General features: G+C 47.8%; 1 protein-coding gene across 2 annotated transcripts in view; it reads left to right on the forward strand.

Moving 5' to 3' along the window:
* eml2 (EMAP like 2) overlaps positions 1-10,100 on the forward strand; it is a 31,806-nt gene extending 21,706 nt beyond the window's left edge. For both annotated transcript variants that reach the window (XM_088911035.1, XM_088911034.1), the window contains 15 exons: positions 286-355; positions 793-903; positions 1,520-1,615; positions 2,239-2,373; positions 2,903-3,002; positions 3,683-3,837; positions 4,632-4,757; positions 5,323-5,454; positions 6,543-6,610; positions 7,009-7,097; positions 7,529-7,626; positions 7,720-7,807; positions 8,710-8,805; positions 9,098-9,228; positions 9,585-10,100. In XM_088911035.1, coding sequence (XP_088767161.1) covers positions 286-355; positions 793-903; positions 1,520-1,615; positions 2,239-2,373; positions 2,903-3,002; positions 3,683-3,837; positions 4,632-4,757; positions 5,323-5,454; positions 6,543-6,610; positions 7,009-7,097; positions 7,529-7,626; positions 7,720-7,807; positions 8,710-8,805; positions 9,098-9,228; positions 9,585-9,710 — 1,621 coding nt within the window. In that variant the 3' untranslated portion in view covers positions 9,711-10,100. The remainder of the gene's footprint in view (positions 1-285; positions 356-792; positions 904-1,519; positions 1,616-2,238; positions 2,374-2,902; positions 3,003-3,682; positions 3,838-4,631; positions 4,758-5,322; positions 5,455-6,542; positions 6,611-7,008; positions 7,098-7,528; positions 7,627-7,719; positions 7,808-8,709; positions 8,806-9,097; positions 9,229-9,584) is intronic.
* The last annotated feature ends 3,222 nt before the right edge of the window (positions 10,101-13,322 follow it).

Consider the following 13,322-nt stretch of genomic DNA (forward strand, 5'->3'; position numbering starts at 1 on the left):
GTGTTTTACCATAGTACACTGCAGAAGCCACTTAAAGGCTGTATGGTGCTATCACACCTTCTCTTCTTCAGACACTGTGTGTCAGTGCAGTGTGGCTCCAGTATGTCTGAGCGTTAGGGAACAGGCAGCCCTATTCTTGCCTTCGTTTTTAGAACAAATATTTAGAAGGAGTGTGTGCAGTGTCTGTGTACAGAAACAAAAAGGTGCTGTTGGGGAAGTCGCCCAGCAGTGACTCATTCGCTCAGCAGTGTACGTTGGAAATAATCAGTAGTTCCTCTCTTGCAGTTTGGGGGTCCATCCTGATATGGTCACTGTAGCAACAGGACAAGTAGCTGGAACGTCCAAAGATGGCAAGGTATTACACTCTGGGGGTCAGTCAGTAAGAGTTTTTCAAAACGCTGTGCTTCCCAGGCCTGTTCTGTCCTGGAGGGGTGTCTGTGAGCTGCACGTGGATCCCAGCCTGGGCTGTTAGATATGTCTCGCTGTGCTTTCCTGGTCACGGCGGACGCAGTCAAACTGTGGAGACTCGGGGGCTGTCCAGGCTGCCTGCCAGTTATATTTCGTATTCTGTTCGCAGGCCAGTCTTGGGTGATGCTTTATGAGAACATGGAGCAAAATTAACTCCGATGCCAAAAAAAAATCTGCGGTTCTGCCAAATGAGAAACAACCGCCGTCCTCTGATTTCTAGCAAGAAAGCTTGCGTATGGGTCTCGCTTGAGTTTGTTCTGGGCTTCTGTTACTGACCGTGACTCCAATTTTCTTTCTCCCTTATCCCCCCCCCCTCCCCCCAAGCTCTTGCCCCCCCATGTCCGGGTGTGGGATTCGGTCAGTCTCAACACTCTGCACGTGATCGGGATGGGGGTGATCGATCGGGCGGCCACGTGTGTGGCCTTCTCCAAGTCTGTAAGTCCTACAGGTGTAACTTGATGTTTATACCAGCATTAGCCAGGACAATTACTGAATACCTGAAGTGGGTTTGTTTCTGTCTCTTGATTAGTAGAAGTCAAATTATTTTGTTTTAGGTCAAGTACTTTTTGCAGTCATTTACAGTCATCCATACTTTTGAGAAAATAACAGTTCATCTATTGGAACTAATTCCAATTTCATAATTAGATTTCAGCTTTCTCACTTCTCAAATTTCAGATAACAGTAATGAATTAATTATTAGATGGAATAAGCCACAGCGTTTCATAGCAGCTAGTAGCTTACTCAAAATCATTTGTTTATCTTTTTGACTTATTAAACGCTTTAAAATGTGAATAGGTTGTTAAGAACATTAATTTGATGTATTGTTTTGTATCTCCTACAAGACTGTGTGGTCTGTTCATTTGCTATTTCAGCTTAAGGAGGGAACCAATGATACTGTTTCTTTTCATTTACATACATAGTGCAGGCAGCTGATTGTTCTGTACAGTGTAAGGAATCACGCTGTACTGGAGTTAGCATAGATCTCGGTGAAAACTAATACAAATGCAGTTGGGAGTGTTGACTCTGCTCCTTTCTCTTCTCTGTGGCCCAGAATGGTGGTGCCAATCTGTGCGTTGTGGATGATGCAAATGACCACATCCTGACTGTGTGGGACTGGCAGAATGAGAAGCAGCTCGCGGATGTGAAGGTGAAGTTAATGAGACACAGGCTCCAGGCTGCTTGAATGACAGTGTTTACCTGTAACTCCTTAAGCGTGCCACCAAATGCCAGAGCCTTAGCCCTGTTCCTGCTAAAAAAGTAGAGTAGAGGAGTTTATTGCCATATGTACACATGCATTGGAATTCTTCATCGCGCTGATCTCTCGGGAGATCAGTACAACAGACAACACCTCACAGTGTAGACAACAGGAACCATAAATATGGTGTGGAAAAATAAATATGTAGTAGTGAGACCAAAAACAAAAAAAAATACATGGTAGACCATGCAAGACGTGCGCAGTGCAGATGTGTGTTTGGGCCCTGCAGTTAGCTGTTGAGAATGCAGACTGTGGTGGGATAGGTGACCTGCTGTATTTGAAAAAGGCAGCCCCGCTCAGCACAGTCATTAGCCGAGTGTGACTGGGATTCCCCAAGCAGCGCTGTGCGGTTAGTGAAGCACCAGAACAGCTCTCCCGTCTGGCACAGTGCAGCGCGTCGGCCACTCGGTCGATTTCCAGGTTGGGAGAGTAAACGACAGACAACAACGGTCAGGTCTGTCCAGTAGCTTTCCTTAAGTCAACAGCTTGGTATTTGTGTTTCATTCGCGTGACAGTGTTCCAATGACTCTGTCCTGGCTGCTGTGTTCCATCCCATGGAGGCCGGTCTTATTGTGACCTGTGGGAAGTCGCACATCAACTTCTGGACCATGGAAGGCAACACGCTGACCAAGCGCCAGGGCCTGTTCGAGGTAGGATTCAGCCCAGCGCTTGACGCTGTCTCTGCACAGCTCCTGAAAGCTCTGTTCTGCTCTGAGACACGAAGGTGCTCTTGGCATCGTAGAGTGGACTTTGAAATCCCATATTGATTTCAGTTTTCAGTTATTTGAAAAAAGCTGGTTGACTCATCCCAAGAAGCAGATTTTATAGCTTATTCTATTGGAATCTCTGTATTTGCTAATATTGGTAAAATCTACCATGTTTATTAATGTAACACACCTTCAATCTAATAATGTTACGTTCTAGTGAATGAACTATTCAAATACATGAGGGACTTAGTATCCCAGATCCTGATGAGTACGAGAACTAGGCTCATTTACCTTTACAACCACTATTCTGTGTAATCTTAATTCTCCATAACTGAGCCTGGAACTATTGTGAAACTATACCTGCACTTTTATGATTGCTGCTTAATACTACAAATGCTCCTAAACATCAGTACCTGCTATTTTAATCCTAGGATTATCGTGCCTGTTGTTTTTTGTTGTAATTTTGCTTCAGAAACATGAGAAGCCAAAGTACGTTCTGTGCATTGCCTTTGCGGAGAATGGAGATGCCATCACTGGGGACTCCAGTGGGAACATCTACATATGGGGCAAAGGTGGGTTCACTCTCGCACCCCCGCGGTCAGTGTGCTGCGTCCGTGACGCCCCTGCAGATGGTCAGAGGAGTAATTGCCGGCTGTTGGAAAATCTGCTTGCCACTTGCTCTCGGAAGCTGTACCTGAAGTTCAAGAGCTACAGATCATCCCTCGTTGACAACGCGGATCCTGTGAAGTTAGTTTCTGTTCCCTCCCCTGGCCTCTAGTCGGTGCAGGGCGCTCTGCTAGATCCGGACTCAGCCGAGAGAGCGAATGCCTAATCTGTATCCGACTGCTCTCCCACTGCGCCGTTACCGGGTTTCCTCCAACATCATTTACAGTTCTCAGTTTCAGCTGCTTTTTATTGCAGCTTGTGTTTTGCTTTGCAATTCATCCCGCGCTAATCTGGGCTTGAGCTGAGCATATTCAAAGCAGACTGGGGCTGCAGACTGCTCATTTAATAGGTTGTTGCAAACAGGAACATTAATAAAAAAAAGCTTGATAGAAGCATCCGTGCCTTTTTAAGGTAAGAAGAATGTTTTTGTTGAGATGAGGAATGTTGGTGCTGGCCTGGCTGCAGAGAGGGCTCGCTCACTGTCGCTCACTGTCGCTCACTGTCGCTCACTGTCGCTCACTGTCGCTCACTGTCGCTCACTGTCGCTCACTGTCGCTCCGTGTGACTGTCAGTGTGTGATTGACAGGTGGGAACCGCATCAGCCAGGTGGTGGCAGGGGCCCACGAGGGCGGGATCTTCTCTGTGTGCGTGCTGAGGGACGGGACGCTGGTGTCGGGCGGGGGGAAGGACCGCAGAGTGGTGCTGTGGGACAGCACCTTGCAGAAGCGCCAGGAGCTGGAGGTGAGGGGCCCTGAACGCCCGCAGCCCTCTGCTCTTTCCGTTCATTCTGGAGCCTTTTGTTTTTCCTTTAACATTTTTGTACAACTTCAGGAATGTTCTTCCCACAATTTCTTATTGGGAAGTTTGTTTTGTCAGCAAAAATGAATATTATACAGCGTTTAGTTTTTTATGTTTTGCCTGCACTGGTGTACGTGTCTGTCACCGTGTACATTGGGTCTCGTCTAACTGGGGCCTTGAACACAGACGGCACCGATTCTCTGAGGGGACTGCCGGGAAATAGATGTGAAAGTGAAGAACGCTCAAAACTAAACAGCAAAAAAGCGATGGTGATTCGGTTTGTTAGGTTTTGCAGCTTTGAGCAACGCTTTTGAACATTTCCTGGAACTCAGCTTTGACACGTCTTACATGACATTTATTTAGTGGAACAGAAAAGGTTACAAGCCAGAGGAGGGCGGAAAGCCCATCCAGCCCACTCGTTAGTTAATTGTTCTGGAGGATCCCATCCAGCTGTTTCTTGAAAGGAAATGTGTATCTTCTTCAGCAGCATGGAGGGGTAGCTTGTTCCACACTCCCACCACCCTTGGTGTGAAGAAGTGCCTCCTGTCCTGATTGGAGGGACTCATCCAGCTGTGTCTTGAAAGAAGCCGGGGTTTTGGCTTCAGTATCTTGGCTGGGCGTCTGTCCTTGTGGACTGGAGCTCACGTCCTTGTGTCCTCGCTGTGCACCCCTCTCTGGGCTCCCTGCACTCTGTCCCGCGTGTCGGCTCCTCTCTTACCGCCGGCCTGCCGCTGCAGGTGCCCGAGATGTTCGGCCCAGTCCGCTGCCTGGCCGAGGGGAAGCAGGAGAGCCTGTTTGTGGGGACGACGCGGAACTGCATTCTGCAGGGCTCCCTCTCCGGGGAGCTCCGCCCCATAGTGCAGGTGAGAGCAAGGCTTTGTGTGAAGTGGTGAAGCTGGGCACCGCCCCCTGCAGGGGCTCCCGAGCAACACAGCTGTTGTCTTCAGTAGCAGCACTGTGTACTTGTAGTAACTACAAAGCAAGCAGGGTAACAGCAACAAGAGCTGTTGCTGAAGGTAAATTATAATAATAAACTTTATTTTACATAGTGCCTTTAAAGGTGGCTTCTCTAAGTGCTTTTTGTAAAAAACAAATACACAAGACACACACAATAAGAAGAGACAGTAAAGGGGGGTAAAGAACAGAACCAGTTAAGTACAGGCTCATCTAAAGACATGTATGACATGTATATGCCTACAGAAACATTTCCTCCATCTGCCCTCCAGTCTGGGCTGCTCTTTGGACACATTACAGCTTCCACAACATCTTATAGGAGAGTTAGTGCTGCAGGAGTGTCTCTACAGCTGATATCACTGTAGGGTCACCAGTGCTGAACAAGTCCCATGTACAGAAACCACTTTCAGCTGAAAGCCTCCAACCAGCTAATCTGAGCCCTGGTCATCAGTTTTGTCGTCTCCCTCCTGCCAGGGTCATACCGATGAGCTGTGGGGGCTGGACATCCACCCCAACCTGGAGCAGTTCATCACCTGCGGTCAAGACAAGCTGGTGCACCTGTGGGATGCTGTGTCCCACCAGCCCCTGTGGAGCAAGTACATCGAGGTAAGGTGCTAACTCAGCCCGGTTCGTAACTGGACTCATGGGTGGTTTCATTCCTGATCGTCAAGCACTTTCACGTAAGAGCGGGCTTCACCCAGCAGTGACCTGTAGCACCCACCTGGGTTGTGCCATTCATCACCAGCAGCCCCACTACACAGAAATCAGAGAATGCTTCACTAAGGGGTATTTTAGAAAGGGTAAACTGCACATGCCCAGGGTGGAATTCATCCAGGACACCTGGGTTAACATCTCTCTTCTTGAGAACTGGTACTGTGGGACCTTTAATGACCCAGTAGTCAGAACCTTGGTTCAACATCTTGATCAAAAGATGGCACCACCTACAGCACAGTGTCCCCTGTCACCATACTGGTTATTGGTTTGGAAATTCCACTCCAGAGGAAAAGGGGCCACCTACTGGTCCACCAGCACCACCTACAGCAGCACCCTGGTTTCCCCTTCGGTCTCCCACCCCTTGGAAGTCTGGGAAACCGGTTGTTCTGTTGGGTTTCTGTAATTGTTTGGTTCCTTCTGTATAACTTTAACAAGTCTGCAACATTAAACCTCGTAATTAAGTGTTTCTTGAACACATTTGCATTCTGCAGTGTATTTAATGTGACAAAGTTCATTCTATTACTCTCATACAGTTCTTTTGCTGTTGTTGTCCTGGAAAAAATGTATTTGCTTTTGCTGCTATTGCAATATTGTTTTCCCCAAAATCTTCCATCCTCCGTTTTCTGGAGGATCTTAGGGTGTTCGCCACAACAACATGGCAGGACACCATTGATTAAATAGTACTATTACCTTTAGTCCAATAAAAGTCAACAGAACTTTGATAAGGTTGTATATCATAATGTAACTGCAATGGCTTGTCTGTGCCAAGTAAATGTCGCAATTTCTGGTGTATGAGGAAACATGCAGCTGGCTTGCTGGGGGGGGGGGGCATGTGGTATAAAAGTAACGAGAAGGGGAAATTGTACATGGAGTCGACCATTAATTTCATTTTCTGTTGTGTCAGAAATCATGCCTTTAATTTCTAAGGAACGGTCTGCTCCACCTGCTGCTCGTTGAATTTCTATTCCGCTGTTTCACAGGATCCGGCACGCTCTGCTGGTTTCCATCCCAGCGGATCAGTGGTCGCCTTGGGAACCATGACAGGAAGGTAAATCATCTCACCTTTCACTTTTACTGCTCGACGCGCAGTCGTTCCACAGCGTGACGGTGTGTGGAAGACGGTGACGGTGCATGAGCTGGAGAAAAGCAGTGTTTCCAGTGCTTCTGAGAGCAAGCCCTTCCCGTGTAGCTGTAGTGGGACAGTAGAGAGTTGCAGGACACGGCTACTGAAGGATATCCAGCGCTTAATCCTGCTGAGGGTCACAACATCCCATAGCCCGTGCTGGAAGTGTGTGAAAGAGCTATACCTGGGACAGGGCATCAGTCCTTACCAGGGTGAGCACACATGTGCCCACAGGGGTGATTTAGAAGCCCTAAGGGAACTGGAACGCACTTCAAAGCTCGGGTCCGAATCTGCTGGTTGTCATGTCTCCTCTCTGTTGGTAGGTGGCTGGTGCTGGACACAGAGACTCAAGACGTAGTGTGTGCGCACACGGATGGCAATGAGATCATCTCCATTGTGAAATACTCTCCAGGTACTGTAGGTGCTCTTAGAGTGAACACATCCAGTAAGTCAAAGTATCACAGATGCAGTGTGGTCCAGCCTAGAGCATAGAATCCCCTCCTTTTAAAGGCTCCATACCTCCTTCAATCACATGTGTTTTCTTCTAAACTTCTAAAAATGCAAAATGCGCCAAAAGGGGCTTTTTCACTTGCAGCCTAAGTACACATTTTATTTTAATATCTAGCAATGTGCCTATAGTCTGCAGAAAGCTGCTTTGACTGGGGAACAGCTTCTTTCCAGCATTATGGAAATCCATCCCTGAAAACAGAATCTGTGCTTTGTCACCACATATCGAGTTTTGCTCGGCGATCAGGGCCTTTAAGTGGCCGGGGCGATATTCGGCCTGGAGGAGGTGCGCTGGGCTGAGCTGGTCAGAGAGCTGACTGATCTCGTCATCTACAGATGGAGCCTACCTCGCCGTCGCGTCCCACGACAACTTCATCTACGTTTACGCGGTGTCAGAGAACGGCAGGAAGTACAGCCGAGTGGGGAAGTGCACGGTGGGTCCCAGATGAATATCTATCTTGCTTGCGTAGCCTCTCCTGCTGCATTCCGAAATCCGGGAAGTCCTTTCATCCCTGTCTGGTTTGCAGGGTCATTCCAGCTTCGTGACCCACCTGGACTGGTCTGTGGACAGCCAGTATATCGTCACCAACTCAGGGGACTACGAAATCCTGTTCTGTGAGTTTCCTCTGGAGGTTCACCTCCCTTTGCCTACAAAAAACCAATTAGGAAGATTTCTCATGAGAGGAAGTGCAGAAAAAACAGTGAAGGCCAGAATGTGACCCAACAGAACAGGTTATATAGCATCTGAAAATAAACGTCTGCTGAGGTGTTTCATAAAGAACTCTTTAAAACAGGTCTCTTTCTGAATTCCCTGTGAAATGTAACCGTGCACCGGGTGGCGTGGTGCTGCCGAGGTGAGCGTTGCTGACTCGCAGATCTAGGGCCCTGGGCTCGATTCCTGGGCGACTGTGTGTGTGGAGTCTGTATGTTCTCACTGTTAGATAATGAAGCTGTTAGATAATGGATGGATGTAACGGTGTACAATTACACTCACGTGCATTCTTTCAGTGTGTGTCCACATGTCTTTTACAATCTTTTTGTGCACTTACTATTAGAAATAGTTAGATTGCTCATCTTCAGGGTCCTAATCGAAAGGAGATAAAGATTTATTGGGGGGGGGGGGGGACTGTATAGGGGTGCATGTAAAAAAAACATTTTGTGGTCTGTAGTCCTGTAGTCAGCACGTTTCCAGGCACCAGCTGTCATTTATAAAGAACACAGGAAATCATCCTATGGGTCTCTCCCTGTTTTCACTTTCATTCTTTCACAGAACCGAGCAGAAAAGCTTTGTAAGGCTTTTATTTTCATTCTGCTTTTTTTTGAAAGAACAGAAATGTCAGTCAAATGTTGGTTAAAAACTCAGATTCGAGTTAAGTTGCCCACATAGACTGTTTGCTGGTGTTGGCAGTTTGTATGTAAGCTTATTTCAAGATAACAGTCTCTCTTGGTTGAGGGACTGTCTTGAAATCATCATACATACTCTAGTGTCTGTATAAAAATCCTCCTCTGTCCGAAAGGGGAATCCTCAAGCTGTAAGCATGTGACCAACGCAGACGCTGTCCGCAACCTGGACTGGGCAACCTCTACCTGCGTCCTGGGCTTCAGCGTGTTCGGTAAGAGAAGTCGGTGGAACTGGACAGCATAGCTATACAGTAGCTCTAGCTATCGCTTCCTCTAAGTGTATTCTGCTGAAAGCCAATGGCTCCAGTTCATCACACTGTAACATTGTGATTCAGTAACAGTAATGTGATTCAGTAACATGGTGAAAAGCTCTGTAAAATGTTGACAATTCATAGAGACGCCAAACAGGGCTGCGCGACTACAGTACCTAAGTTGAACCCCAAAATATTAAACCAGGCTCCTTTAACTGAGCGTGTTTTTGGTTTCTCCTTCGTGTTTCTCCAGGCATTTGGCCCGAAGGGGTGGATGGAACGGACATTAATGCCGTCTGCAGGTCCAACAGTCAGAAGCTCCTGGCCTCAGCGGACGACTTTGGCAAAGTGCACTTGTTCTGCAACCCCTGCTCCCATCCCCGGGTGAGAGCGCCGAGTCTCCGAGTGCAGGCGGCTCTACAAGCTCGGGAGAAGAACAGCCCAGCCCCTTGTTTAAGAGCTCATCCCAGCAATTTCATTTCATTTTCTAAAATATCTTGGCAGATTTAGGTTTATGCCACCTTCGGCCTTGGTGAAAATGTCTCTCTTGTTTGAGTAGGGAGCTGAGTCAGCACGCAGCATAGGCTGCAAAGGAACAGGTAAAGGTTTTTTCCCTTTCTGAAAGAGATGCAACGTTTCAGCTGTGGAGCTTTCTTCAGGTGTGAGGGAGAGAGAGAAACTCCCGGTTAATGAAGCATGGGATAACAACTCTTCTTCTCTGGTCTTTCCTCTTCCTCTAGGCTCCAAGCCATGTCTATGGTGGCCACAGCAGCCACGTGACCAATGTTGCCTTTCTCCATGATGACAGCTACCTGATCTCCACTGGAGGGAAGGACACCAGCATCCTGCAGTGGACCGTTGCCTAGGCAACACTGCCCAGTCTTACACTGCAGCCTCCTGACCACCAGAGGGCAGCAGCCCTGCTGTGCCTGACCCTGTTTGTAACCCTTCTCCACTAGTCAAGGGTACACAGCATTGCAATGAGCTTTGCAGCCACTAGAGGGAGGCACCGCCTAACAGAAAATAAGCATGTTGAGAAAACTTTATTTAAAGATGTCTAAAGAAAATTGTAGATGCTGTAAGTGTTGTTGCGATACTCTATAAGAGAAAGATTAAGATTTATTATTGAATGGCTGTGGAGGTTAATTATTTCATTTTGCTGTAGCACTGATGACTTTAGTACTTCAGACCTAAGTAACTTGTATTTAGGCTCACCTCTTCCTCTTTTTTTTTTTGGTTAATAAAGTTTGTACTTGGATATGTGCTGCAGCGGCATGTCTCTGTGTTTTCTTACTGTATTTTATTGCTTTGATGTGGGCATGATTCCTTTTTTCATTATTCCAGCTTTATTTTATTTTCACTAGAGTGGGAGCCCTGGCCAGTTCCTCGGCCAAGATGAGCCGTCAGGACACAGGGTTGGCACAGGCAAGGCTGGATTTGCAGCCTTCCTGCAGCTACAGCCAGGAGCTCATCCCTCTCCTGCTGTCTGCGCTGCCAGGATCATGCAGAGGTTTTGGCTGTAGCTGTAGATTATAGTTCAAGCACTGTTGAAGCAGGAGGTAGGCGTGTTTACTGTGCACAAGCCGTGCAAAGATTTTCTTCCTGGGTAACAGGAAAGCCCCAGGATTTCTAGGAGCTGTAGTGCAGCCTAAAGTGGAAGTTGAGCTTTCCGTTAAGAGGTGGGAAGGAGATGATAACATTTTGTGGACTGGAAATTTTTTCCATCTGCAAATGTAAAGCAAAAAAACTGCCTTCAAAATCAGAAGCTTGAGGAAAAGCAAAATGAAGAAAGTCAGTTGAAAAACAGCACCAGGCAACTGTCATTAGTTTTAAAACAAAGCTCATCTTTTTCAGTGCTGTGTTTTTGGAAACCATTGGAAACTTCATCTTCTTAATGTTCTAAGCAATTCTGTAATTTAAAAAAAAAACTCTTCAGCTGGATATTTTCAGACACTTGTTACTGTTTTAGTTGCACATCTGCAAATCTGGGTGAGACCCAGAAGTGCTGCAGGAGTCGGGCCTGAGCAGCCAAGAGGCCTCTAAAGTTCTTCAGGTCACCTGCAGGTGCCCCATCGCGTCGCTCCGATCCGCCTCCCAGCTCCCGCCCTGCAATTACGGCCAGGCACCACGGGGGAGGAGGGGTGAATGAGATTGCGCAGTTCCTGGTCAGGAACCCCCCGTGCAAATAGGTCACTCTGCACAAAGAGCACACTTCTTGGGAGAGAATTTAGATTTGACCCATTGCCCCAGACATACCATATTCATTCCCTGCAGAATCCTTAAAAAATATGCAGAATGAGAAAGAAAGTTGGATGCGAGGGCCGTGTGTGAGTTTGTGTCAGTGTTTTCTGCTACCCAGATCAGGAGAGTCGAGAAGTGTGTGTAAAAACCTCCCGGCGCCGGAGCCAGTGAGTTACTCCTCCATCAGCACTACAGGCTTCACCCCCCCGTGGGGCATCGCCTCGACAGTGAGCCCCGGGAGATGGGCCTGTCTAAGAGGTGGTTGTGCTTTCAATTCTTCCAGGGCCTTCTGGGCTCCGTGAGTCCGCTGGCCGTGATGACCACTGTACTCCGTGAGTCCGCTGGCCGTGATGGTCATGATGACCACTGGGCTCCATGAGTCCACTGACCACGATGACCGTGATGACCACTGGGCTCTGTGAGTCCGCTGGCCGTGATGACCACTGGGCTCTGTGAGTCTGCTGGCCGTGATGACCACTGGCCTCTGTGAGTCCGCTGGCCGTGATGACCACTGTACTCCGTGAGTCCGCTGGCCGTGATGGTCATGATGACCACTGGGCTCTGTGAGTCCGCTGACCACGATGACCAGTCCAGCAGATCGCTGCAGTGGACCACGTGCTTCCACACCCGCTGTCTCCCCATCTGCCACCTTACTGCCAGCACAGCGGGAGCACTAGAAACACTACAGTCCTGGCTGCAGCCTGCAAAGACATGACAACACGCACCAGCCTTGGACACAGCCAGGAGTTTCAATGTGCCTGTGAGCCTCGACTATTTGCTCCCACTCATGATTTCTGTCACTGCAACATCTTTGTTGGTACTACAGCTTGGTTTCGGTGAGAACAGAACCGACAGGTTTCGTCATTTAGAGATCTTTAACTTGCTGTGATCAGGATCTTCAAAAACGTGATCACAGTTCAAGATAAAGTATACTACACAAGAGCAGCCAGTCTGATTGATTTATCATTAGGTGTTCCTCTGTACACCTCCATAAAACCAAAAGGTTGGTTCTGTACTTCTGTGCTAAAAACTGTGTAAGTAGTAAGAGTATTACGACCACCTCTGTGAAGCAGCCATCACGTTAGGAATATTGCTGTTGTTATAATTCTTTCATTTTGATATTTACAGTGCTTAGTTTCAGCTCCCCAGCCTGTTTAGAAAATGCACTGTTTTTTCCTATTAAGAGAAAATGAATGCATATGACAACGCAGCAACGTAGCACAAAATGGATGTTTACATGGCTGGAGCAACATCTAGGATGATCCTGCAATAAAACCCAAGAGCGTGTTTCTCTTCTGTCTGATTGCCAGTGCTCTGAACCCAGTGAGTGTCATTGCAACTGAGCTGGCTGTGCAACAGGCACTTAGTTAATTACTAGGGACGGGGCTCTAATCAATTATCATGATGATGTTGGATAATTGTTTTGTAATGATTTGTTACCTGTCAAGAAAGTACTGCATGTAAAATGTCTGTTCTTAGGTTGAAAAGCAAACTTGCCATTGCAGTGCTAATGGTATGTTTGCACTGAAAGAGGGCAATTAAGTAAAAAGCATCTCTGTCCAGCTGGCATGATGCTGTTTCTCCATGTACTGCAGTAATGGCACAGCAGCTAGTGGGATGACCCATTTACTCCAGCTGGGCCTTGGGGAGAGCACAATCATTGTCTTCGAGTCCATTGTACTGCGGCCCGGTTTTAACAAGGAATACACTGGAGAGAATTCGCCGAACCTGAACAATTCAGACAAAAACTCTGATTTCTCCTGATAATCGATAGCTGTAGCCCTCAGGCTGGAGGAATCCTTCTTCTTCCTGAGGGCTACAGCTGGAGTCCAGGCTGACTGTCAGAGTGACACTCCCTTCCTTTCAGATCCCTGGCACGCCTCTGCCGCCCAGCTGCCCCAGTCCAGAGCGCCCGCTCTGCACAGCTCGCCAGGCTCCGGCATTCGTCGTTGGTGCAGGTGCTGGTGGCCTGCAGTCGTTTCCAGTCGATCACGGGACGAGCCCTGTTGTTTTCACCCTACAGGTGACACAGCGAGATAAAGGTAGAGCTCAGTGCACAGGCCCTGCACTTGCGTATATTTCATCTTGGCAAGTCTGGAGATGCATCTTTAACCCTCTCTTCTTCCTCTCTGGTGAAGGACCTGCTTGCATCTGCAACAAACAGGTCGCGCCGAATTGTGCTTTAATAAGAATATATAAATCTGCATTTTCTTTTCACCATCCTTGTGTATAAGCTG

Source organism: Atractosteus spatula, chromosome 3 (assembly GCF_055471065.1).
Source record: "Atractosteus spatula isolate fAtrSpa1 chromosome 3, fAtrSpa1.hap1, whole genome shotgun sequence".
NCBI classification, from domain to species: Eukaryota; Metazoa; Chordata; class Actinopteri; order Semionotiformes; family Lepisosteidae; genus Atractosteus; species Atractosteus spatula.